The sequence below is a fragment of the Aptenodytes patagonicus genome, chromosome 3, assembly GCF_965638725.1.
Source record: "Aptenodytes patagonicus chromosome 3, bAptPat1.pri.cur, whole genome shotgun sequence".
Taxonomy (NCBI): domain Eukaryota; kingdom Metazoa; phylum Chordata; class Aves; order Sphenisciformes; family Spheniscidae; genus Aptenodytes; species Aptenodytes patagonicus.
In genome coordinates, this window is record NC_134951.1 from 103,552,697 (window position 1) to 103,580,645 (window position 27,949).

The 27,949-nt window shown below is 36.8% G+C and overlaps 1 protein-coding gene across 3 annotated transcripts in view; it reads right to left on the reverse strand.

Moving 5' to 3' along the window:
* Positions 1 to 27,949, reverse strand: part of MTA3 (metastasis associated 1 family member 3) — a 145,362-nt gene that overhangs the window by 96,732 nt on the left and 20,681 nt on the right. For all 3 annotated transcript variants that reach the window (XM_076334458.1, XM_076334460.1, XM_076334459.1), the window contains exons 4-6: positions 25,702 to 25,828; positions 11,443 to 11,506; positions 10,138 to 10,255 (exon numbers count right to left, since the gene is read on the reverse strand). In XM_076334458.1, coding sequence (XP_076190573.1) covers positions 10,138 to 10,255; positions 11,443 to 11,506; positions 25,702 to 25,828 — 309 coding nt within the window. The remainder of the gene's footprint in view (positions 1 to 10,137; positions 10,256 to 11,442; positions 11,507 to 25,701; positions 25,829 to 27,949) is intronic.

Consider the following 27,949-nt stretch of genomic DNA (forward strand, 5'->3'; position numbering starts at 1 on the left):
CTGGCATATTCTGACTGATATTTTGAAATGATCATTTATTTTGCTGCTAACTTACTACATTTTCTGACAACTTTGAAGCTTCAATGCATTTCACACTGAACTCGATGGAATAGATTTCTACAAGGTTCCTGGGCATCTTCTTGAAGCAAATGCAAGTTAGGCATAAACGTTTCTTGTTATACTTGCTCCTGAAGGTAGTTCGGGCACCAGAATTTGAGCTTTGCTTTCTGCTGTCTAGATCCCAGTAAGGTCATCCTGAAGTGACAGGAAATCTGGTTTTAGACAACAGACTATGGACACCCGATTTGCTGTATGTAGAACAAAAGAGGTGCGCAAGCTACTACACAAATGAACTCCTCCACCCCATCCAGAAAAGTACTTTATAGTTGACAGCTTTTTCCACAAAAATCTTTTCCTCGCATGCCAACATACCGCTCATCAAAGAGCCTAAAGCTGCTGCTGTTGTCACCTTCTGCGTGCAGAGGAAAAGCAATTCTTTCTTTGATGACTGTACCTAAGCAACTGGGTTTAAACTAAATCCACTGATTTATTCTTGTAATTGCAATTGGTTCACTCACAAAGGAAACATTAACTGCTTCAGGACCACATGGCCTCAAAATCATCAGCCCTCATGATTTCTTAAAGCCAGTTAAAAAATGAAAGGCTAGACATAAGCTATTTGTGAAATACTACTCAGGAAAAAAGAGGCAATGTTTTCTGAATTTTATTTCCTAAGAACTGCCTATTGTATTAATGTGTCCAGTTGTCATATCCAGCAATTGTCATAAGACTGATCACTTACCACAAATTACAGACCATGTTTTCTGAAAATTGATAGGACACTAAGACACAATATTTGTTTATCCTGTCAGACATTTCTCATAGCCACACATTATCTGTCTTCAGAGTCTAACAATTGCACGGCTCTCCAATTTTTAATACTTAAGTATGAGAATACAGAATATTCTAAAAATATTTCATATTGCCTGACAGATTTTATCTTCTCACAACAGAATGAAATCACTGCAACTAAATCAACACTAATAGAGATAATCCAGCACACAGACTTTTGACAAGAGAATTAGTTGCACCATTCAGACAACTCCTGCAGGTCTCTGGCTAGTATGAGGGATTTTCAAATTCAGCAGTGGTTCTGCCAATAAATGGGAGTATTATGTACTATGAAGTAACAGAACAGATCCCTCCTCATGAGATTACAGCTGGGTTCCACTATTCTAAAACCTATTTTTCATTTATTAAATGAAAACAAAATTTTAGTGTATATGGGAAGCATTTAAAGAACCAGAAAATACAATACACTGAGTATAAGCTTCCTGTACTTTCATAACATTAAAAATCCAAACAGTATGTATATGAGTTTCTTATTTGTCTATTTAGTTGTAACAATTTTTAAACTTAAAATCCTGGAATTCCAGTATTCCCAAACATAAACAGGCTTGAACTCTGAGTTTAATAGTTTCTATCTGATACGTCTGGTCTTAAAAACATGCTCTTACAACTGAGTTGCAGTAAGAAGCAAAAAAACAGAGAAGACATTAGGAAATACCTCTAAAGCAATTATTTCATTCTTTTTCAAAACAGAAAAAAGTTTTAGAAGTCTTGGATACAAGTTCTCTGAACATCACCCAAAATTTACAGCCTAAATTTCCCCAACTGCTCCCCTTCTTCCTATTAAGCACTCAGCTACTTGAACTCCATTAATTCTAAAATGCCTTGCCTTCAAGAAATGGAACCGACTGCACAGCAAGTGCTATTTCTAGGTGCTCTCTGGATATTTTCAGATGTGCAAGAGGGACTCTGGGTTTTTATACAGATACTTTGAATAGTTTATAATTTTATTTATCAAAAAGAAAATAAAAAGCTTTGAACAGAATGTCTTTCCTACAGGCTACTTCTTCCTCCATTTCAGAGACTCCAATTCCTCTTCCTCTCTAAGTCTTAGTAAGAGGGTAGTCCTCTTCCCTGCCAACTCCAAACTCTTTGTACTGCATTAAATGGCCAGAGAGTACCTAACTGTGTCAGACTGCTGCTCCATAAAGAATTCCCCAGAACACAGTGGTCTCCTTTTAAGCCCAGATACAACAGATAAGCAGCACTGGGCTAGGAACAGGACCGCAGCTGGGAGGGGACCATTAGCATGAGAAAAATTCTATGCAGTAGTACACAGACATCCCCATAACAGTGACTCTAATTAAGATCAGCCCTCCAGGCTAATTAGAACAGGGATTTGCAAATGGTTTGCCACTGCTGGTGGCAGTACTCAATTAGGACTAGCAGTACTAGTACTAGCAGCCAGTTCTCTAGACAAACCTCTAAACCCAACCATTCCCCACCACACCTGTCAACCTCTTGAAGCTTGTCTCCTTCCATATACCTCTGCACGGAGACTAAAATCTCATTTCCCACCAACTGCCAATCAACCCTAACCCTTCATGCATCCATCAACACATTTCCCACTCTGACATGCCTCTGTTTTGCCTAGTGATCTCTAGCTCCACGTGACTTGCTCAGCACTCCTTACAGCCGGCACTATGAGCAGAGCCGGATGAACTGACAGAAGCTGCTGCTATACACAGGCAATTAATTAGCAGTAAAACATTCTTACCAGACACTTTCCACTGTTCAGATAAGCGTGTGCACACTGATAGTTGCGAACAGCTGCCACTGTGATGCTGCCCAGAATAACACAGGCTGGGAATCTTTGTGTGCCTAAAGACACCCTTCAACCACCTGAACAACTTAAGACAGGTAGAGAAAGTTCAGAGGTTAACTCCCTCTACAATCTACTTTCTAGCTGGTGGTTTTGTGCTAAATCTCAGAAATTACCCCATGTTTTTACAAAAGAAAAAATTTTTAAAGGTTAGTAGTTGCTCTGTTAACTGAATCACACTATGCATGTTACACTTTTTCTTATATTGCAGTATTATAATCTAATTATACTGAAGACTTTTTGGTAGGTATTAATGCTGTTAGCTTAACATTAGTGTTTGCACTTCCTAATCTTTGGGTGTTCCTTTTATTTTTAGACTGAGATTTGCTAAAAGCTCAACATATTGTCTCAAGCCTTTATGGAAAAGTCAGCTGAAACTGAGCATGCTAATGGCAATGACTGAACACATACAAAGAAGTTATCTACTACCCAGCATTATCACTGGAGGGAAGGTGACTAAGTAGCAGTTTGAGGTTTTTCTTGCAGCTTCTCTTAATGAAAAATGACTGTAGGTAAGCACAGAAAAAGATGTGGCCTACAATCATCTTTGAAGCATAGGTGTTTTGATTAAACGACTGTCCACTCACGTGCTTGTTTAATAAGAGGTAAACTTCCAGTCCCAACTCTTCCTCTACAGCTAAAGAAGCACTTCCCCAGGATAAAAGGCAGAAAACTGTGGGCTGAATCTCATCAGTAAATTGCTAAGCTGGAGCACCATAGTAGAATCGGTTCAAGTTGGAAAGTATCTCAGGAGGTCTCTAGCCCAACCTCCTCCTCAAAGCAGGCTCAGCTGTGAGGTCAGACCAGAGCTTTATCCACTTGGGTCTTGAAAATCTCTAAGGACAGAGATCACACAACCTCCCTGGGTACTTGCTCCACCCACCTGACCATCCTCATGGGAAAAAAATTTCTGCTCATGGCCATTCTCATTTCACATTATGTCTCTTTTATCTCATCCTCCCACTATGCACCACTGTCAAGAACCTGTCTGTCTTCTTAACAACCTCCCTCCAGTCACTGGGGGGCTGCTGTTGGTCCCCGCCTTGAAGCCATCTCTTCTCCAGGTTGAACAAGCTCAATTCCCTCAGCCCGTCCTTGCAGGGCAAGTGCTCTAGCCCCGACAGGTGTGATGGCCTCCACTGAACTTACTTCAGTTTATTAATAACTTTCCCATACTTGGGGACCCAAACCTGGATGCAGTATCTAGATGTGATTTAATGAGTGCTCAGTAAAAGGGGGTGATCACTTTCCTTGATCTACTGGCTATGTGCCAGGTGACACAGCCCAGAATGCCGTTGGCCTCCTCCGCTGCCAGGGCACACTGCTGCCTCACATTCCTTTGCTGCCCGCCAGCATGCCAAGGCCTTTCCCACAGAGCTGCTCCCCTCAGCCCCTTCGTCCCCCAGTAAATTTCATACATTTATGAAAATATATGAATAAGAGTACTTTCATATGCTATAATTCTCCCTTCAGCTAAAACAAAATTAAAGTAAAATCTCAAGCCACAGAGGAAGAAAACTGTCCTTGTGACTGAAACACACTACCAGATGTAGGGTTAATTCCCCCCCCCCCCCAGTCTTGTCACTCTTCTTTCATCCTCCTACTTCCTACAACATTGTCCAAACTTCAGAGGGCATTCAAATGACTAAAGTCTTCTAAGATAATCAACAGAGTCAAAAGGTCTATAAACTACCTAAGGGTCTAAGACCTTGGCAATGTGATCTGTTTAAAAAGGGAGCAAATAAGAGAAATTCAAGTTAACTGTTAGCAGAGAAATCAAATTAATTCTCTGCATTTGTCATGACTAGACAAAACTGGAGAGGTTCACATGCTTCATGAGAGACCACAAAGAAGATCTACCTCAAAATGAAGCATCTGTAGGAGAGGTTACAGAACAATTATGCATTATGAACAAGTTATTTGAGTTTGGACAAGCATCATCTCAAGATTTCTACAGGAACTGAAGAATACAATAGCTACTAATAGTGACACATGAACTCAAATCCATTTGCGTTACCTAGGGTGTGATGGAGAGTATATGGGCTAAAGGGAAAACGTGGGCAACTAAGCACTGTCAAGGCTCACAGCTATACTAGCCAAATTAGTAGAAATTGCAACAAAGATATACTGGAGATAGGTCAGCACGCCTTCTACAAAGAAAAATCACACCTCACATACTTACTGAAGTTCTGCAAAGAGATCACAGAGATACGTAAGGAAGCTCATGGTGACAGCCTACTGAATTTCTAATAAGCTTTAAACAAGTTTTCTTAATACTTAGAAACCACAAGAGACACTATCATCTGCATGGATGAACAGCTGATGGTCTGGTTTGGCATGGTTGTTCTTACGCTGGTGGGCTCAGTTTTCTTGAAAATGCCTATTTCAACTTTTAAACATTTTACATTGCCTAACAAAGCACTGTTCTACCAAATCCTGATACACAAAAGGTTCATTCATTATTGCTTAACAAAGCAAATGTAACATCAGAAAATTTATTTCAACAAACTACATGTATTCTCTAATTTTCTTTAAAATAATAGGAGACAGTTATTCCGAATTTTATTAGTTTTCTTGAAAATACAATTTAGTATTTTTTTTTGTTTGGTTGGTTTTTTTTAGTCAGAGAATTACTCCAAATAGTTTCACTAGACTTACATATCATGACCAGAACAGGGTCACGATAAAGTTCTTTGTTAGGTTCATTTAGAAAATATCCTTTGCTTCAGAAGTTTTAATCGAGCTTTGACAGACAGGGGAACAATTATTGACCTTTGTTGGCTTTGTCCCAGTCTTTCCACCTGATTCACAACCCTATGAATAAATAAAAGTAAGCCATTACTTAAGAAATTACTGATTTGGCCAATGAGGTTATTTTAAACACTTGGCTTCCTTATCTATAATAACCCTTTGACTGTATTTGTTTAGCTAAGCTGTCATGCATTTTACTGTGTGACAACTACAATTAGACCTACGATAGCATGCATGAGGCAGAACAGGTAGTGCAGGCATATGAGAGAAACATTTTTTTAATGCATTAAAAAGAAATCCTGTAGAGCAAAAAAACCCCAAACTCTTTATTTCCAGTTTCTCCCATTCTTGAGCATTATCCTACTTCATTAATTATATCCCTAACGCTATGCTGGTACTTTTCTCTCTCTCATTCTCTGCTTTCTAGCCAACCATGTAACACAACTTGCCACTGCATCAGTTGTTCCACTGCTGAGAAATACTGGTTGAAATGCCAAGAATTAAAAACATTTGGTTTTAAATAGATGAAGTTGTGAGATAGGGAAGGATCAGTGTTGCACAAAAGTCTACCAAGTATTTAAACTGATCTGCCTTGGAGCATTTTCCCTGACCTTCCTCATGCTTATATTTCCCTGTAGACAAACCAGGACTAAATATAATCTGTTAGTTAAAGGTGATAGCAATTTGATCATATTCAGAACAATTTATAAAAGTATGCCTTTTAACCAAATAACGATGATGTTAATGACTTACCCAAAGCAAAACTGTATAGGGTTTTTCTGTTGTTTGCTTGGGTTTTATTTTGTTTTGTTTTTTGAACTTACTAGTCATATGTTTTACAAGTTGCTGATCAAATACAGTACGTGGATGCACCAGACAGCAGCTTCTGGCCATCACATGCAGAGAACCAGGTACCTTGCTCCTGGACTGCAGAGTAGGGATGCTTGAAACAAGATACTCTTTGTTCAAATGTGTGCTTTGGTTCTCAGAGATAAACCTGTTTGTTCTTGCTTTGTACAGAGGAGCGGAATGTTACCCCACACCGGAAACAGATTTGAAAATAAACAACTGCTATATTCACAGATAAGCCACAGGAGAACGTGTTGTTAAAAGCAGAGAAAGGACCTTCTTTAGTATCATACTAGCCAGAATTTGAGTCAATGCTGTAGAATATAGTCTCCTGTTCTCCACTGTAGTAAGAGCAACTACAAAGACTCTTAAAATCTTCAAACTAGAGTCTAGAAAGACTGGAGCACTTGGCACTGGGAGGAGAAGGACAGGTTTCACACAAGCACAATATCACTTGAATCTGACAACTTTGATCATAGTTTTACTCTCAAAGATGCTCGTAACAAAAGTCGTAAGAGACTGCTGAAAGAAATCTGGTCTGGTCTTTCTCCAAAGTTATAGTCTTCAAGAAATGTATAATCTAAGTGATTTAGCTAAACCACTACAAACAAACGCAGCATAGATAAACAAGGCTTACGCATTTTCAACCAGATTTAAACTTTGTTTATATTTGTTTACTGTAACTGTGTAAAGGATTTATGATTCACTGTATCTCAAAGAGGAAAAACAGTTGGATCTGTAATACTTTATTATGTATCTTGATTTTAATAAACCTTTTAGTCTTTTAAAAGGAAAACATTCTTTCAATTTCAAAAATTAAAGAGAAATATAAAGTTATCCAATTCACCCATGGGGTGGGGTGGGGTAGGGGGGGAGAGGTATGCTGCATTATCCAAAGTTTGGTCTAAGCACCAGGTTTTGGAGTGTTTTATTCAAGGATGAAAAAATGGTAACATCAATGCAAGAGGGGGAAAAAAATCTATTCCCAGAAAAAAAAGCATATAGTTCTCCAATAAACACTAAAAAAGAAGACAGTAGTCCATTTAGACATAATATAAATTATCACAGTATAGAGAAAATGCAAGCAATTTGAATTTTTAATCTACTAGAGTACATCAGTGTGTTTGTATCAAAATAATTCAATGTTTATAGAAGATGTGGAAGGGCTTTCACAGTCCAAAGAACTTTTTCATTTTTCAGCCACTTTGTGACTGGTCTTCTGAAAGCTAATCTGAACTAGCATGTTTTCCATCATTTGAATTGGATTTATATGCCAGTAACTTTTAAAATAAAATAACTGATGGTGTATGAATCTTCAATTTTTCTAAATCTTTTTTTTTTTTTTTTAAATGGCTTTGGGGATTTTCTGTAAATATGAAATATGCCTACCCACAACCTTCAAAAAGGTATACTTCCTTTACGTTAAAATTGGCGTGACAAATTTTACGTGCGAATAAAAAGTTAGCAGTGCTTTCTATTTTATTATATAATACTATTATTAGATGACACAAACCTCATTTTTCTCAAGTGATCCCTCACTGACTCAAAGTTGTCTAAATTCTTTCTTTTAATTTAGGGCGATTGCTCTAGGCTTTTAGTTTTAAAGAACCATACATCATGGCATAATAATTTGGACATACAGATCATTAGCCACTTTTAAAAATACAGGCTGAAAAATTTATTTCAAGATTCAGAAATCTTCACAGAAAACCATATTTTCCAAACATATCTGTTTTATTCTATTAATTTTAAACATTGTTTAGATTTGTTTTCATGAATGAAAAGGCTTGACAGTGAATGGATTAACTGTCAGGCCATCAGCTTACATAAAGACACAGTAACACCTGAATCATCTTTTTCTTTTCCTTGGGGGTCAGAAGGCTATGGAAACATTTAGATAACAATCAGTCAAAACTACAATCCAGATATTTTTATCCTCCTAACTCTTTTATCCACCAGCCACTGGAAGTAAGTGCAGATTAATCCAACTAAACTGCCAAAGAAGTTCTCTGTATACCACCAGATCTTTGGTTTGTGGGCAACCTTAGTAACTGATGGACTATTACTGCCTACTAAAGACAGCACGAAGACTGCATCACTTACCGCATTTTGGGGATTAATGGGGAGTGAGAATAACAAGACAGTAACACACAGTGAAATTATGTCTTCATGACGTACGAGAAAGATCTACTCATTTAACTGAATCAAGGATTTAACTCAGAAAGTTAAGCTCCAGAAGAACTTAGTAACTTAACTTTTAATAAATATGGAATTTCATTTTAGAAAAAAATTAAATAAGTAAAATTTCCATGGGAAAAACATTTCCTTTATATAGAGTATTCACTATTCCATAATTAGGCTCTGTCTTTAGTAATTTAAGTAGCAGAAATCTGCCTGCCAGACAACCCCAGCTCATCCTGAAAACCCAACAATTCAACCAGCTACTTCGGAAGCACATCAATACTTCCTGGCTACTTGATACACACATCGAGACAGTCGTTTTCTCTTAGTCCTCTGGGAAGCTTTCCTCTTGAGCACATGAAAGTCTACATAATTGTTTGTTTCCCTATGACAGGCACATTTTACAGCAAGGATAGCAGTGTATCATATTCTAGTCATAAACCTGTTCTGAAACAAGTCTGTATGCCTTATAAACAAACCTGGAAAAGACTTCCTACAGTTTATTTCCAGTTATTAAAAGAAAAGTCAGAATAATAATAGAGGTGAGCTACTAAACGGCATCCATCGTAAAATAATCTGCCACTTGCCAGAAATCAAATCACTCTTGTTTTATACAGTTTATTAAATAAGCTTTGTAAAAATAATACTTGTTTTGTACAAAAGAAAAAGTATAGCAGGAAAAAAAAAGCCCATGACGAATGGAAAACACACCATTTAAGGTTACAAATATACACATTTGGGACATTCTTTGACACAGTGCTAGTGATATTCCTGTCACATAATCCTTTCTTATTAAGGAATAAATACCAAGATTCTTGAAAATAGTATCTATGTCTAGCTACTTCTCAGGAAACTTTTTCTTTTGTTAGCACTCAATGTAGAGTGCACATTTCACTAACAAAACCAGGTCATTTTAAAATTTACTAAGTAAATATAATTGCAAACATAACACGGCACAGCTGCTTATGCCTCTTAAATAACATCCAAACACTAAATAAATATTGTACTTGAAACTTTGTTTAAAAGAATAAAGTTCCTATGTAGTGAAAGACTAGGGCATAGGCAGTTGTGCTAGATTGTAAATAAATAAAATTAAATTTAAAAAATACCAGTGGTTTTAAAGATATGCCAAGGCTTGAAACATATGTTTCAGTCCTGCTACAAAACAGACAAGATGCTTTGATAGAAGCCAATATTTTAAAATAAGATGACACAAAGACACATTATCTATGCAGAGCCTGTTTTAGAAGGGAGAGAAAGAATACATTTTTCACTTATTTTGTAACTGTGTTATTATTCTATGAAATGGGTTGGTCCTCAACATCTTCTTTCCATAAGGCCTATATCAAAGAATTAACTGGACCATACAATTAAATAAACAAACATTGAATGCCTAAATTGTGTTATGCACAAACTTGAAACGGACAATGTCTTTTCCACAACTATTCAAGTATCCTTTCTTTCTTTCTTCATAATATCTACTGGTATTTGTCAATTTTCTAAGACCTACTATTTTACTTTCTCTGCCTCTATGCTGATTAGTTTAGTTCAGAAAGTCAGCATCAGTAATAATGCAAGTTGAGGATTTTTTTTTTTTTTTGACTAATCAAAGATCATATATTTACCTTCTGCAAGCATGTCTGGCACATCTGCTTGGTATCTAGGCCCCACTCTGATTTCTCCCTTGTCTGCTAAAAGCGTTTTCAGTGATGGATCATATACCAATGAATAAAAAAAAGTATCCTAAAAAAGAAGACACAATTACAATAGCATAATGATTTTTAAAATTAGGTTTGTAAATCTGTATCACCTTCCATCTGGAAATTATTAAAGTAACCCCCCTCACACACTTTTACAGAGCACAGGTTTGGTACATTAATCCTTATTTTAAAAAATGCAGATGTTTCATGAGTACTTTTAAATGGCTAATTGAGGCTTCTCTCATTGCTATGAGTTATTTCAGAACAGAGCAATAATGGAAAGATTCACACACAAAAATATATTAATGGATTTGAAAAGAATTAACGTTAACTGCTTTCTGAATTCAACATGTTTCCTCTCCTAAATATCTCTACCATACTGACTTTGCATTATAAATCAGTCTCAAAAAGTATAAAACACTGTCAGCGTCTGAAAAGAGCTTATACAAAAATAGTATTGGTGTATCTGGTACAGGCACCTGAAGTATAGGGCAGTCCTGTTTTCAGAAACATTTTTAACAATTATCAGTGGTTTTGGTGTAGAAATTTAAAAATAAAGACATGCTAATTTCAGCTAAAAACACTGTCTGCCTGATGCGATATTAAGACATTCCAAAGAAAAGTATGTTTATTTTGAAAGGTATTTTGCAATACAATTATCTTTCAAATTCTTGGGGAATTTTCTTCCCCTCTGGTAAGGCTAAGCACCCTAAGTTCCTTCCACAGGAAATGAAGGGTGAGGAGACACTTTCCATACAGTAATTCAGAGCCCTTAAAATTAAACGCCTATGCTAAGTTGCCCTCTACAGAAGCCTCTCTTGCTCTCTGTCCATTGACTATGGAAAATTCTTCCTTCTGGAACACCTCTAAGGGAAAAAAAAAAAGTTAAAAAAAAAGAAAAATTAAGGAAAAAAAAAAAGCCATGTAAATTCCCCCTTAAGTATCCGCTACAGAAAAAAGTCTATATTTTTCTTTTGTAAACCACTGTATGAATTACTTCAAATTATTTTCTAAATACAACCACATTCATAATAAAGCCATTATTTAAGAGCGTCAATTAAGTTTTTATCCAATAATACTTTTAAAATCAGTGTTTCCAACAACATAATTTTTCTAACTTATCATTCAAGAAAAGATTTTCAAATTATTGTTTGCCCATTTATTAAAAATACAGCCGTAAAAAACCATAAACCCATCCCAATATTCACCCAAATAGAAGTCACATATTACCTCTTTCTCCAGATACGACAGCACAGATTCTGTCTCATTCAGAAGTGCAACACTGCATTTTCCCCTACACAAACATAAGGGAGAACTGTTACGTTGTAAAAAGTTCAATTTTTTTATTACATCAAAAAGTTATTTGCAACAAAATGACCTAGACATACTTTAAACTTTTACATTAAAAATATGGTAAAATGTACTTTGCCATACTTTTAAGATACCAAAATTAACATCAAAGCAACAAAATGAATGGCTGTACTGACCCAAGCACTCAAATATATAAGAATTCTGCAGAACTGGGAAACAGTTTCGGAAGTAGAGAAGCAATAAAGGAACAAGAGGTACTATGGCAAACAATAAATACACATACAATTAACATAAAGGCCTGGATGAATGAAACATCACCTCTGAGTGACTCACCTCCAATAAGCTCAGTGCCTAATTTGAAAACAAATAACCCAAACTAGAAACAATGTAAGGTTTTACCAATGGCCTGTAGAAGTACAGTACTTTTCTTTTTTGAATGGAATTATTTCTAATAATTAATCATGGAATTCTATTCATTTCTTCTATGGCCACATTAAAATGCTAACTACCACATTTTTGTGCTGGCTGCCAGCAGAAAGCTTCCCGTTATTCAGTAGTGGTACAGATCTGCCCATGTATAACACATATAGATAACGCAATGGGAGTTTGATGCCGCTACCCCCACACCCCTTTCTCCCCCCCCCCACATCCCCCTCTCCCCCCCAACATTCCTTTGGCCTCAAATTCCTCTGCCTCCAACTTCTCTGCAAATAATCTGCAGAATTATGTTTAACAAATGGTATTTTAAAGAATCATACATAGATGCGGATGAAAAGTGTTAAGTGTGCTGAATCATCTTGCTAGCAACTGACAGTTTTATGCTATCATTTTTAACCGAACTACCATTTTATAATAATGTATATTTATTACCCCTGAAATATGTCACCTCGTATTTCATGCGCCTAAGTTTTATTCGATTTCTATCAGCATGGTCAGTATTTACCAGGAGGTTCCAGTGGCCTTATACATATGGCTATAGGACCTCTGCCCAGACCACCCTTCTCCCATGGAACAGACCAGCACGCAAATATAGAAAAGATAAATGTTTGCAGAGACCTCCTTGATTTTAAGATAACACCAAAGAAGTTACTGTAAAAAGCGTCGTTCATTTCAGTGAATGTTAACTGTTAAGCTCAACCATAAGCATTATATGCCAATTGTTAACAGCTGATCATTAAGCGAACATACCCAGCTAATGTCTTATTCATTACCACGGCACATCATAGGAAATGGGGTTAAATGACTCATTAAGTCTGCGGTACATAACCTCCTGGATTTCTCTTATCCTCCGTATTTGTAGAACCACACCAACGAAGAGAAATGGTGGGAAGATGAGTGAGAAAAATCTGAGCACAATACATAACAGCAGAGGAAAAGACTCCTGCAGCAGAGAACTAGGAAACCTTCTCTATACCCGACCATGTCTTTGAATGTTTTTTGAAGCTTTTGGCCTTGATAATTCCACTTACTTCTAAATACACTTCTAAAAAGTAATTATATTTTGTACCACAAAGTCAGTTTGTCAACTTTATTTGAACGGAATTTTTTTTTGTGTTAAAGGCTAAACAGGAGTTTACCTTCCCAGTTTGCTTCTGTTCCATGTACCTCTAGTATGCTCCCTCTCCACTACAGCCTACCCTTATTTAACTCCAATAATTGCAGAGAAATTCCTTCACTGTCATTGCGACTGCAAGAGTATTTTATTGACTGACCTTATACCTTATTGCTGGTAACTTAAAAAATTCCATTTTATTTCATTAAGAGGTAAGATTAATCCCCCCAGCACGTCTTCTAAGTGAGTGAATGTCTATTTGATGTTACATTTCCTTGTACAGCATTTTAACCATCTAATGGCTGGAGTCACACACACAGGTAACATTTTATATGCATATATGATATCTCACATGCACGGACTAGAGTCTCAAAAAAGACAATACTAGACATACAGTAGTAGATACCACGCTAAAATGAAAAAAAGCATTTGAAACAGGTAAATTACGTAGAGTCAAAATTAGAAGAAAAATTATCTGTATTAGTTACCAGTTTCTAGAATCTAGAAACCTGAAATACTTATTACAAATTACTTAGAATCTTTACCAAACACATAAAAGCCTACCGTTTATATATCTCCTCTTTCTCTTTTTTTCCATCAGAGGAAAATTCTCTCAGCTTATTGTAAATGGTCTAGTGGGCTGAACCAAGCATCTAGCTTGTTATATTGTCTCTGGCATCTCTCCATCATGGATGCCTAGAAGTAACTTAAGCGAATACGGATCTGCAGTGATTATGTCCCTAAATATCCTCCCAACCACCACTGCACTCTTCACCCTGTCCTCCAACACTAATAATCAAAATGCCCTGGAGAGAAAGTTAATGTGGTTTAAACCACATTAAGACAAAGACTTGGAGTTCTTTCTCTAAGGCATGTATCTAAAAAAATCCAGACCTTCTCCGGATTTAAATATAATATTCTCCTCCTCACAGGATTCTGGAACTTCGTCCATTAATGTTTTTAAACAACTTCAGGTAATTGGGACAGATGGAGCTATATCAAATAAAGAATCAATATAACAGGATAAAATCTGACTATTCTAACCTAGACAGAGGAAAAAAAAAGGGGGAGCTAGCTACCTACAGAGAAAAGTGAAAGAGAATACGCACTGCATTTACCAGATTGTAAGATCAGTTACATAATATATCATTTACAGAATAAAATGATACTCTCTTTGCAAAGACACTAGGATTTCTGAAGGTTTTGAGTATTATTTAGACTGGTAGAGTATAATGCCATAGTTCATTGTTCTACTGGTGGAGTCTCCTGCCTGAAATTTGTCACAAAAACTAACCAAACTAAGGTAAAAATTACAAAGAATTACCCAGCTTTCATAAAATGGGGAAAAAAAAAAAATAAAATTGAAGAGTTGTCTAATATTTATTCAGATAAGAAACCTTCTTCCTCTTATCCATTATTCTCTGATTTAAGCTATATTCCTCCACCAAGCAGCATTCTTAACTTAACTGGTATCAACAGGGTGAATTACTAGTTCATAGCATCAGAAGAGCTCAATGATGTTAAGATTACATATTTGGTTTTGACCTTTTTCTCAAATTAAAAATATTCAGAAGAATAATTTTTACTTCCTACAGAATTAGGCATAATTTATCTTGTATGAATGTTGAGGGAAAGTTTCAGATACCTCAGCAATGTACAAATAACTGCAAACAAAAAAAAATAAGTTAGCTTTTATGTCCTCACTTACAATTTAATTCTGAAGAGACGGAATTGTCCCTTCAGAATCCTTTCTGCTCTTACATGTACTTTGTATTTAAACTGGTCACACACAGAAAGTTCTTCCATTGAGCCGACAACAATACCAACAAAACTTGTTATAGTATTAAATCAGTCAGCAAGAAAAAGTAATTTAGAGGTCTTGCAGTAAAAGGAGACAACAAAGCTTGCCTATATATATGCTCATGGTATTACCAGCCTCTATCATATAAACCATTCAGGATTCAATTGCTTTCCCTGTCCTAGGAACCAGAGCTACAACTCATAACTTTTTTCTTTCTTTAAAGCATTAACCACGTGAAAGCTGTTTTCACATATTACACCTCCCTTCACTCCCATTCATTAGAAGCTCTTGTCTGCTTGTAAATTTTTTTTATATCTTTCAGGTGACTCCACCAGTAGGTTGACAATTCCCGATCATTTACACCCATCAGCTAAGGGATGCCTAACAACCTGTTTCTCCACACCTACAACCTACTTCCATACTTCAGTGAAGCCCTTCTGTTACAATATAGAAATGAGACTCAAACACTTTACACAAAAAATACTCTAAAATACTACTTTGGAAAAAATGCTTTAATGATTTTGTAGAAAAAGAATTCTTTAACAACCCTAGCAGAAAGACAGGACCATATAGTCCCAAAACCAAAATGCTAACCATCTACAACTGAAACAGCAAAGCACAGAGACGCTAATGAGGACTATAGGGAAATGGCAAGACATACTAGTCATCATGGTAGGTAGAAGTCTCAGTGCAGTGAGCATAAGGATTTTTTTTTTCCTTCCCCTCCCTGTTTTGGGGAGCTATTTTCTGTTTGGGGTTTTTTTTGGTTTGTTTTTTTTTTTTACTGTGGAACAAAGAAAAGGAGAATAAAAAGAACAAACTAGAAAATAAATGGCAGCTTTGTGAGACACTCATAGATAAGACTGTCTTGGACAATTCAATAAGGAGCTAAAGAAAATTAACACTCTATGCGAGATGTCAGTTAACATGTGAGTCCTGAAAGAGAGATTTTAAAGAGAGTAATCAGAGATAGGACCTTGATAGGCCTTGAAAACTAAAGACAAAAAAGCACCACATTTGAGTGAGACCCAATGGAGGAATGATAAACATGGGGGAACATAATTCAGACAAGACCATGTCAATGATCAATATTTAGAACAGAGAAGTACAACAAGACTTCCCTTACTAACCTGTTCCAATGAAGACACACAACGATGATAACCAGCTCAAGAACTTAAGCTGTACGAAAAAAGTACTACCAAGGCTATTATACAAGACAATGTTATGAAAAGATTTCAATATAGCCTCGTTAAACAACCTAGAGGAAAACACCAAATTCTCCAGAAGATACACTTAATGCATATCTGGAGGGGTGGGGGGGAATCAGACTTCTTGTTTGCACTGTCTGGGTAACTGTCCTTTAATAATTTTTTTCTTAAAGTAATCAGAAATACAGTTTCAAATCTTTACCAAATTTGAAAAACTGATGTAAACACTGATCTTTTAGAACTGCCAAAATGAATCGAAATCAACAGCAACTGTTTTGATCTTTTAAAGTCCTTGTTTGTTTTGGCACAGCTCCTACTTTTAAACCAGTGAGTGGAAAGCTCTACAATTCCCGTTCTGCTATTCTTGCAGGCTATTTCTTCATGTTTTCACCAGATGAGTGAGACAGCCCATGAGATACAAATCTTATTTTAATAAGAATTTCTTGGGACAGGAGGTATGCAAACAAAAGTTACAGAAATAAATTATAAAAGAAACAAAACAGTGCCTGTTAATCAGGACAAACCATAGGAGCGGAAAAGGCAGCCTCATGGGTACGGTATCATGCCATGTGAGTTTCCTATTGCAACGTAGATGCAGTCTGGGCGAGATTGATGCAGTGTAAGAACTCTCAGAACTCATTGCTCTGGGTTCCCACCAAGTCAATGAAACTTGATATGCACTGGTCATTCAGATGCAAGTTGAAGAAAGAAAATAATACATGCGCAGGCATGACCCCACAGACTCTGAAATTCTGCTATTAACAATTATTAGTTGCCCTCCTGAATATGACAGAATGATGTTGGGTAATTCTGTACAGATATACCAGTTGTCTCTTGCTGATGAAGAAATGTTGGTGTCTCAGTAGAGATTTGGAACACAGAAGTGTGAGTCACTAGCTAGACAGTCCGAGAAAAAAATAACAGGAGAGAGTATTAGGAAATATTATGCTTGTGAGGAAAATCTGATTTGATTTTAACATATGCTGTTACTTCAATGACAGCCAGAGATTAAACTAAAAAGAAGATGCATAATAAAGAGGGGTAGAAAGGTTTTGTGCAGGAGTAGAACTCAGGAGTAACCTTTCCCATATTCGGCATAAAGGGAAAGAAGGGGGGAAAAAGGTACAGATATTGAGGAGGAGAGAGCTACCTTAAATAAAAAAGGTTTTTCCTGAACTGTCTTAAATGGGAAAGTGTTTTGAAGATTTCCAATCAATCAACCACTTTGAGCCAAGCCTTGATCCCTTACAAGCAGCCTAAATTGGAGTGACAATCACCAAACCACAAACTAGGAAGTGTGGAGTCCAAAGAGCTTCTGCTAATTGTATGAAATTGATTCCTCAGTTATGGGAAGCCAATACTGAGAGTACTTGTGTATTTTACTTTTAAGCGCAGTTTAAGGGGCACAGAATGATGCTGACAGACACGTACCAAAGTCTTCATAGCAAACTTCAAGTTCTCCAGATTGCAAAGATACTTACAAGCTGGAGAGCAAGCTATTGCACAACACTATAAGCAAGAAAATAAAAGCATCATCATAGAGATTTAAATCTGCAACAGACCCCTAACTAGAGTTGGACTTTTAAAATATTCAATCAATATCTAGAATTGACAGAAGAAAGATCTGCACTGTATTGATTCATACTTAATTAGCCTGGGTTTAACTCTGCTCATTTACAGAGCCAATCGAAACATGAGAAAAAAAACTCTACCAAACAAAAAAATATTTGATAGGTGAATACTACTGGGACCTGTGTCTCCAACAAAAGGATACCAACCTCCCAAACAGTAAAGATCGTGTATCTGTGGCCAAAAGATAGACCAATAAACTTGGTATTACCTGATAACACTCTTGATCAAATAAAATTAAGAACAGAATGCACAGCAAACTGATTTATGTACATCTAAATGAAACAGTAAATGCCTGGCATCTAAACATATGCATAGACCATATGGATGGCCCAGCCATGCATATGGCTTTTAGTCAAAAAATTCAGAGTTTTAATCTTAATTAGAGCTGGAGTGCTGATTTTGAACACTCCAAATCGGTAAGATTTAAAGGCAGTCTCTTGGAGCAATCATGCACAACTGACATGGATTTAAAAGTAATCTGCAGATAATATTCAAATTTTTTTGCATATTCTTAAGGTTCCAACTTTTATATAGTTCTCACCACTGTTGTCTAGTCACAGTCTAAACAGGACAAAGCATTCCCAATGTGAAACAAATTTACAAAAGACAAAATTAAAGGAGACTTTACATTCAGTAACAATTTATGCAGTGTGTATGTTTAAACTACTACATTGTTAGCTGAAGAGCATTCAACAACTCTACCAGAAGATCTTACCTTAATAGTTGTAGAAAATGTGAAGAAGTGAATGTATGGATCTATGAACATACATACATTTGAAACAAGCTTTAACACATTTTCACTTAAAACTGGATTTATGCTAGTATTGTTCCAGTTTACATTACCGACTGAATCTTGTGTTCTGTAGCTGAGAAGGGTCTGCAAGAAAACACTGAGTAGAAAGAACAATGCACTGAGTGCTATGGAGAGAGGTAAATGTTTTGTCTGGGCACAGTAAAACTACATGTTTTGATATCTCAGAATAAGCATAACCGTATATATACTTTCTATAAACTATTGTAGGAAACTCAAGTGATTGATATTTTTCCTCTAGGTATTAATTCATGCTAAAAAGTAAAAAAATTGTTATCTTTTAGCACAGCAGCAGCAATGCACGTGTTGAACAAAAACACAGGAGGCTAGTTAGGAATGATTTTTCAGTGTGACATTACAAGGCCACCCAGCTCAGAAGCAATGCACATCATTCCATGCAACTGAACTTATTTACACCATATGAAAGACTCCTACTTTGTAATTATGTCACTACAGGGAAATATGTACTGGTTTTCAGGTAGGTAAGTGACAACCTTCCACTGATAAATACACTTTTTCTTATACTGTTACTAGTACTGGCTATTGACCACATCTGAAAACAAGATTCTGGCCTAGACTGAATTTTCATCTTAATTCATGTAAGAATTCTCCGAATTTGATTGGGGGAGGGGGGGGGATCAGACATGCTTCAAAAGTCCCTTTGCTCTAAGTAAACTCAATCCAGAAGGGAAGAATTCCTTTCTTAAGAATCCAAATCATCAGGTAAGCACATGCCTATGCAAAGTAGATTCACTCCTTATCCAGTCTGATTTATGCCAGAAAATAAATCAGGCTTATGAGGCTCAAAGTAAGCTTTTAAAAATTACCTAAAATTTGTATCTCATATATACACACACATATATATGAGGTATATAAATGCATGCACACCCCCTCCCCACCCCATATGCCAGAAACTTCTAGTTTGCCAAGAACGCCAAAACCAGAAATCCTGAGGTAATACTACTAAATCCTAAGGTGCAATGCCTTAAAAAGTCACATTTCTTCTGTAAAATCACCTGTGCTATCTGTCTTGAGCTTCAGACCATCTGGCGTGCTTTAAATGAAGGAATCCCACATTCAGAAAAAAAGTATTTCTCTACACCTTAGTTGTTTGAAGTAGCAATATTAGTGAGTCCTGATGAGATAATGAAGAAGAAAGCACAGCATAAAGAAAGCTGTATGGTAAAACTGAGTCATTTATTATGCATCTAAAAAGCATCACATTCTTATAGGCAGTTTGTAAGGACTACACGTTTTTATAAACTGCACATACTTATGCTACTTTTTCTGGTATGTCTACAAAGTAGTACCAACCAAAGTTACTTTAGTCTACCCAGGAGCTAGGGGATAATTTAACAAAAAGAAAAACCCAAACAAACAAACAAAAAAGACAAACCCAAAAAACCCACCAAACAAACAAAACCAAAAACCACCAAACTAAAAAAAATAAGACACTGTGTTCTGGACTGCATTACTGATCAGAATGATGTCAAAAGATACAGGGGAAAAAAAGAAAGTAAAAATGTATTAAACTAATACAGGGAACAATTTCAGAACTGAGGGAAACCAAGATTCTTACAGCTCGATACTTTAGAAGTTTAAGTACAATTTTTTGTATGCTTACATGTAAAAATATGCAGAGGCTCCAAATTTCTTGATAAAAATTAAAGAACTCTTCTCATGATCAGACTACTTGGAACCCCCTTTAATGTCACACATGCACAGGCATTCGGCAAAAATATTCACCTTCTCCCCAGTCACATTAATCAGCTTTTAATAAAATGATCTTATGCAATCACAATCCTTAGAAGGCTCATGAAGTCCTTTCTGCATGGGAATGGAAGTAATAAACCAAGCCAAGAGCATCTTAAGATAGTTTTGGGTTTTATTTTGTTTGTTTTTAAATAAAGGGTATGTATAAGAAGGATTCATAAATTAGAAAGAACTGAAGATTTCAGAATCAGAGTTCAGAAAGTTTTTCTGAATTAAGGCCATAGGTATACAGAAAGTTTGAATTTGCTGCTTATGCCAAACAACAAATATTATCCTCTAAGAAATACAAGAAACACTTAGTTCATCCAATGACAGATTAAATAAATACTCCCCACTAAAGATTAGGGTGTAGACTTATTACAAGTATTTGAATAATCTCCATAATGACAAACAAGCACACAATGCACAGGTATCATACACAGCCATGTTGAGTCCAGAAATCAAGCTCAGCAAGAATTTCAGCATCTTGAAATTGTGTCCAAGAAAAGCAAAAAGTACTCAGTGAAAACACAGTTTCCAGGAGAGAGAAAAAAAAAAAAAAAAAATATTATGTGACCAGAATCTCTGCACTTATAAAAAAAGTAGAGTGGGACGAATACACATAATTAGCAACTGATGAAACTACAAAGGATATGGTAATACACTTGGAAATTTTTCAACCAAGCATGGATGTCTCACTGAAATGTACAATTTAATTCAAGCACAAACTGTTGGGATCACGTCAACAGTCACTGCACAAAATTGTGTGGCCTGAATCAGGCAAAAGAGCAACTAAACAGGTCATGACAATCCCATAACCGCTCTGCTTTGGTCCCAGGGAAGGACTCTTAAAAACTTGTATTCAAACTCGTAACTTACCAGAAAGATTGTTGAACAGAAGTAATTCAGCAAATTTCATTTTTATTTACTCAAGATAAATATTTGTAACCTTGCTGTAACCAAGAACAAATTTTGACAAAGTAGTACTTTTTTCTTTAACCCTAACAAAAAACCACACAACTGTATCAACAAACTAAATCACCAACATGATAGCAACCAAATATATGTATTTGAAATCCTCTTTCCCCTTCACAAATGGCCACCACTCTTTGAAACTCTTCTCCATTCTCAAGGTATTTTGACTTTAGTCAAATAGTCTGTATACAAGCCTCTTTTTACTTTGCATAAATGCGTTCATGTTTCTTTTTTTTTTTTTAAAGGGTGGTGTGTGTTATTGCAGTATAGAGCAGCCCAAAAGATTCACACCTGATTTTATGATGACATCTGAGAATGCCTGGCTTATGCATGCTTTCTAAACACTAATAATAATTTAAAAAACCCACAAAAAACCACAACCCCGAGACTGAAACACAGTTATTAGCAAACAAGAATTAAGCAAAGATAATGAAATGGCAAGATGAACCCTGATGGATAAATGAATTCTTCTACTCATATGAAGTATTAAATTTAAAAGCAATTACAAATGATCTTAGAAGTTAATGCAATCTTTGACAGCAATCTAAATGTGTTTATCACCTATTAACTCTTCAGACCTTAAGAATGAAAAATAAATTTAAAGCCCAAGTCAGATAACCCAGTGCATCTCTCCAACAAGATAACCATTTGCAGATTTTTATACAAGGGACCCATTTCACCACGTGCTAACTTTTCTGGTGAATTTTACAACACTGGCAAACAATTTCATCTTTATGACAACTTTCAACATTTTTTTTTCTCCCTGTGCCTTCTCATGCCTTTCCAAAATGCTGTATTTGGTAATGCTTAGATCTCTGAAAACCCAAGTTAAAGCACACAGTGCTTCAGCTCAACTCAGCCCCTCTCTGGGACCGGCATTGCTTACAGGAGCCATCTGCATGAATTCTGTGTGCATTTACTGTGTGATGTTAATGAAGGAGAGCGTTCAGTGAGTCTGGCTGGCAGCATAACTGTGTTACAAGGACATCAGGGGATTACGGTGCCTTGCAAAACTGCATCTGTAACATGCAGGGATTAGGAAGGAAGGAGATAATTCACGGGAGGGATGCTACCAACCTTACACATTTGAGCAGACAGGGGAGGGAATAGTTTCACTTGTAACTTGACAAGTAGGCACTAAGGTAACAAGCTTTGTCTTTGAGACCCAAACTAGTACATCAGCTTGTACTGTACCACATGCCATCACTCCAGAATGGTGCTGCACTGGGCTAGGCAATTATACCTTCTTAAATACATTCCACTGCAGGAACACTGTGTCCACAAGGCAGCGTTGCCATGTTTAATTACTACTGCACTGCACACTTCCAATACTTTTCTAATCTGGCTTTTTTTTTTGGTGCCAAAACTTATACCACTTCCTAAAGCTACTGAAATGGCATAGTGACACCTAATGTGAAGGGACAACAAGATGAAGTCTAAAAAATCCCAATATTTATAACAAACCAAATTATATCTCAAGAGAGTTACATATAATGTATATAGCAAAATAAAAAGTATGAGAATTAAGGAATGAAACTGTATTTCAGTGATTCAAAAGCAAACAAATTATATCAGAATTATTCAAAACTCAACATTACAGACCAAAGAGCTTCAGAATTAGACTTACACATCAAAGAAATCTAACCTGCTAAAATAACTGCAAGGCATCTCAACTATAAAGTAGTGGCACCAGGTGTATAAATGAGACATTACTGTATTTGTAATTGTGAATTAGAGTAAAAGTAATCTCAGTCATAGGGGTTTGGGGGCGGGGGGAGGCTGTAGTTTTCTCTGCCATTCAGTTTAAAAAACGTAAAAAGAGTAAAGTTAAGAAAAGAAGAAAGACGAAACAAAAGCAGTAAAAGTATATTAGTAAAAATTAAATAGAAAGATACCACACGAGGTAAAATTATTTTATTCCCTTAAACTACAAGCAGAAAGGCAACCAAACTCAGTTTCTTTTCTTGGCTGAAGATGTCAGTAGAAGTTCTAAGATCTGTAGCTGCCAAAAGCAACTATAGACTGTTCAGCCTCCTCCATTCTCTTAAAATCACTTTTAGCTTTCTCTTCCTTCCACAGGCACTGAGCTTTTGCATTCTTACTCTTGAGAGAACTTATCTCCATTCTCCACTCCACATTCCAATGTACCATTTATTTTCTCCTGTAAACCCATTTGTTCCTATCTAGGGGCTAAAACTGCAGGTGGCGCGAGCAAAAGCCCACAGAATGGAGCTACTCAGACTTTTATTGTATGAGTATCTGCTAGCTTCCTATATGGCGATGCCTGGCTTCGTAGACCAGTGACAGCAGTGAACGTCGTCTACCCTGACTTTAGCAAGGCCTGCAGTGTGTCCCATAGTGTCTTTTAGCTAGATTGGTAACATATGGACTAGGTAAGTAGACAATAAGGTTGGAAAAAAACTAGCTGGACCACCAGGCTGAAGAGGTTGTAGTGAGTGGTACAAAGTCCAGCTGGCAGCTGGTTACTGGGGGCATCCCCCAAGTGCTGATACTGGGGCCAACAGTTTAACGTCTTTATTAACAGTCTGAACAAGTTAACTGAATACACTTTCAGCAAGTCTGCAGATGATATTAAACTGGATTTGTTCACTCTTAAGGTATGACAACTAAAGGGAGAAATCCTACTGCTGTCTTCCATTACTTAATGAAAACATACACAAATAAGATGGACCTGGGCTCCTTTCAGAGAAGCACAGTGATAGGACAAGAGGCAGTGGACCGTAAGTTTCAACAAGGGAAATCCCAATTAGATGACGGGAAAAAAATTTTCACCACGATGGTGGTCAAACACTGAAACAGACACCCAGAGAGGCTGTGGAATCTCTATCCTTGGATATTCTGGAGTATTGATGGGAGAAAGTTGGAGGAGTACTACCTTCACAACATTTCTATCCTCTTTTACAGGACAAGCTAATTAATAGAAGTTATGAAAGCTACTGAGAATCACATAATCTGAACATTAATAAGTTTAAAAGCTAAATAAGGAGTATTTTGCAGTGCATTTTCCTTCTTGTTTCTTTTTAAAATAGTTAAGATTGTTAAAATGTCATTAGACTACATAAAGCTTGTTCCAGAATCCATCCGGTAAAGGTCTTAGTAACACATGACAGCATAACCCTACAGCATTCATCTGCTCTGAAAAGTAGATGCAAGTCATCACTCTGCATTTGCCTGGTGTGCAGTGCTGCATGTACTATGAATTCACGTGCTTTTCTGGCTTCTTTGTGAAGTGTGTACTGGAGAACCTCTACCATATTTGCTCCCTGAGTTGTGAGGTGAGAAGACATTTACAATACTTCTACATAATCTTCTCTCTACGAAGAGAACACCTTATTTCAATGTCTAAATGTCAAAGTAAGTAAAAGAAACTGCACAGGATTATTATCTCTATGCTATAGTTGGAGAAGCAGAGATTTGACATTTAAATTACTTTCTCAAAGTCAGAGAACAAGTAGCTGAAACAAGCATAGGAAATTAATACAAAAATTTCCAACTTCCAGTTTTTATGTTGGCAGCGAGGAAGATAAGCCACACATTTGCCAATGAGAGAGAAAATACATATGCACATACAAAGTGTTTCTCCTATTGGAGCACATACACTTTTTTTTTTTGTAGCTTCTAGTCATTTATGGTCTCAAACAGCTGAGGGGAGCTGGATGTAATGAGAAAACGAAGATTCCTTCAGAATGCAATGTAAGAGCCCTTGTTTTACACTTACTACACTCCCCCCTGTCACTGTACTCTTTCTTTTCCATTTCTAGGTACATCATTCCCCACACACACCCAAAAAGAATTTGCTTGACTGCTAAATAGGAGATGACATGAGTGTTACATCATTTACAGAAAGCAATCAACAAACCCTTTCTGAGCTTTAGCAAGCCTCTTCCTACATGAGCATTAGGGCAATTTAAAACAATACTTGAAATGCTTTTGCAACATTTAGCCAAACTCAATCATGACTACTTCTTCACATTTACTGAAGTAAGTTGGGGTAATTTTATTTTTAAATGCGTGCAGCCCTAAATTGCAGATCTGACCACTGAGTCACTGTCTCCTTTCTAAACCCATCTGTGGTTTTTCCCTGGGCCGACAAAATGGTCAAAGCTCCTCCGGCCAGCAGAAGAATTAATAAAACAACTCTTCCAAAGTAGGAATAGACTGACTTTATACAGCATTATGAACTGATGCTCTAACTGGCAAGCCAGAGCTCTGAGACTCTTGTCCCTTCCAAGGCTCAGACACGAAGTAACAAATGGAAAAACCAAAGGCAGTTCCAAAGCAGTTCATGGGACAACCTGGCACAACTCAGCTGTGATCAATCACATCCTTTTGCAAGATAAAGGCTGAAGTGTTCAAGCAGGTGGGCTACTGGCAGGCAATCCACCTCAACAGAATACACAGATAAATTATATTTACTTTTTCTTACCTGATATGTGTTGCCGGAAGGGACTCATACTGGCGAGAAAGGAAGAGCTCTCTGTGCTTCAACTGATGTTTCTGTTTATCAGTCAAGTCAACCTCAACAGTAGTTTCAGACTCTTCTTCAACTTCTTCTGCAGAGAAGCAGAGCGTAGGTCGAAATTAACTCTGTTGCATAACACCATTGCAGCCATTTCACCTGACATCCCCCCCACCTCTTAGCAACCTCCCTTAGTATTTCAAAGAAAAGATGAGTTTAACAAGACTACAGTTTATGTAACTTGACAGAATATTAAGTATTTTGAATTCTATACCTTCTACTTAAACTCTTTAAAAAATTGTGCTCCTCTCCTACTGTACTAGGCGTTGATGTCTTTCACACAGCTGTAAGAACAATCCTGACAACATTACTCATTCTTTTTTCATCTTCTTTCATCTGTTTTTTCTCTGGGGGTGCCTCTTGCTTGCTGACCAGTTCTGGTTTAGAGTTTCTGTTGCTGATATTGGTATTACTAAAAGTTTTACAGAAGTCCTGGGGAAAAGCATACTTTCTATGAACAGAAATTTACTAAAACACAATTGCAGTCTAAGACTGCCAAATTGCAGTCTAAGAAAACTGAAAAAGCCTGCAGCCTTCCATTATGTTAACCTTATTAGATACAACAAATACAGTTTATTTTCATATTTAAACAAGATTTAATATTATTTCTATTTTAAGCAAGACAGCACTGTTCAATCTAGAAGATAGCATCTATAACAGCAAATTGTAAATTAGATAGTTCTTTTTGAAGGACGTTTTCAGTTGAAAACTATCTTTTATAGTTACTCTGATCTGAAATTCTCTAGTATTTCCTCATATATGATAAAACCAAGGAAATAATTCCCTTTTGTCCTGGTTTCGGCTGGGGTAGAGTTAATTTTCTTCCTAGTGACTGGTACGGTGCTATGTTTTGGATTTAGTAGAAGAATAATGTTGATAACACACCGATGTTTTAGTTGTTGCTAAGTAGTGCTTACACTAGTCAAGGACTTTTCAGCTTCCCATGCCCTGCCAGCGAGAAGCTGGGAGGGGGCACAGCCAGGACAGCTGACCCAAACTGGCCAGAGGGACATTCCATACCATGTGACATCATGCTCAGTACATAAACTGGGAGGAGTTGGCCGGGGGGCAGCGACTGCTGCTCGGTGACTGGCTGGGCATCGGTTGGCGAGCATCACTTGCTTTGTATATTCTTTTATCATTATTATCATTATTATTTTCCCTTCCTTTTCTGTCCTATTAAACTGTCTTTATTTCAACCCACGAATTTTACTTTTTTTTTTCCTCCCCGATTCTCTCCCCCATCCCACAGTGGGGGCGGGGCAGAGGGAGTGAGCAAACGGCTGTGTGGTGTTTAGCTGCCTGCTGGGTTAAACCACAACACCTTTTAAAGATTTAAACCAACTGTAAACTGGGATAAAGGAAGAAATAAAAGCAGATACTAGAAAGCATCACATACAGAGTTAAAAAGCAATGTTCACAGTGGTTGCTAACATGTCATAAGATGACAGGCTCTCCAAAATGGCTACCCTGGGATCTTCATGGCTGAAACCTGCCTTCCTAGTGGGTTCTTGGGACATGCGGAGCTTGAATCTATACTCCCTCTAGCTTCCCAGAAAGGACAAAAAGTCTCTGTGAATACCATATGCAAAAATACAGACACTTTAATAACTTCTCTAAGATTTGACAATTTTCTACCTGCTAAATTATCCATCAGCTGCAAAACCCAAGTGTACTTTATAAAATATGTCTCAGAAATTAAAAAACTAAACCTCAGCATTAGATAGTATTTCACATGACTACCTACAACAGATCACCTCATCCGCTCTTCCAACAATAACCATTTTTACAAACAACCTACAGACACTATCTCAAAATGAAGCCTGCCTGTATCCTCATGGCAACCACAGTTCTCTCCAAATGCAACACTATTTTTTTTTTTTAATCATGCCTATGTGTAGCTCATTCCACTTCTAATAGTTCTTTCCACAAAAGTGATAAAACAATACACTCTGATATAACCAACTTCTTCAAACCCAATTCCATACACTTTAAGTCTATCTTGCTGTAGAACCCCCAGTCACTTTCCTTGTTTTGACATGTTTTGTGGGGAGATAGAATAAGAAAAAACAAAAATGAAAACAAGACACCCCCGAGTCTCACCTGGCACCCCACAGCCTCACCTGACACATGTACAGGTTCAAGTCACACAAAA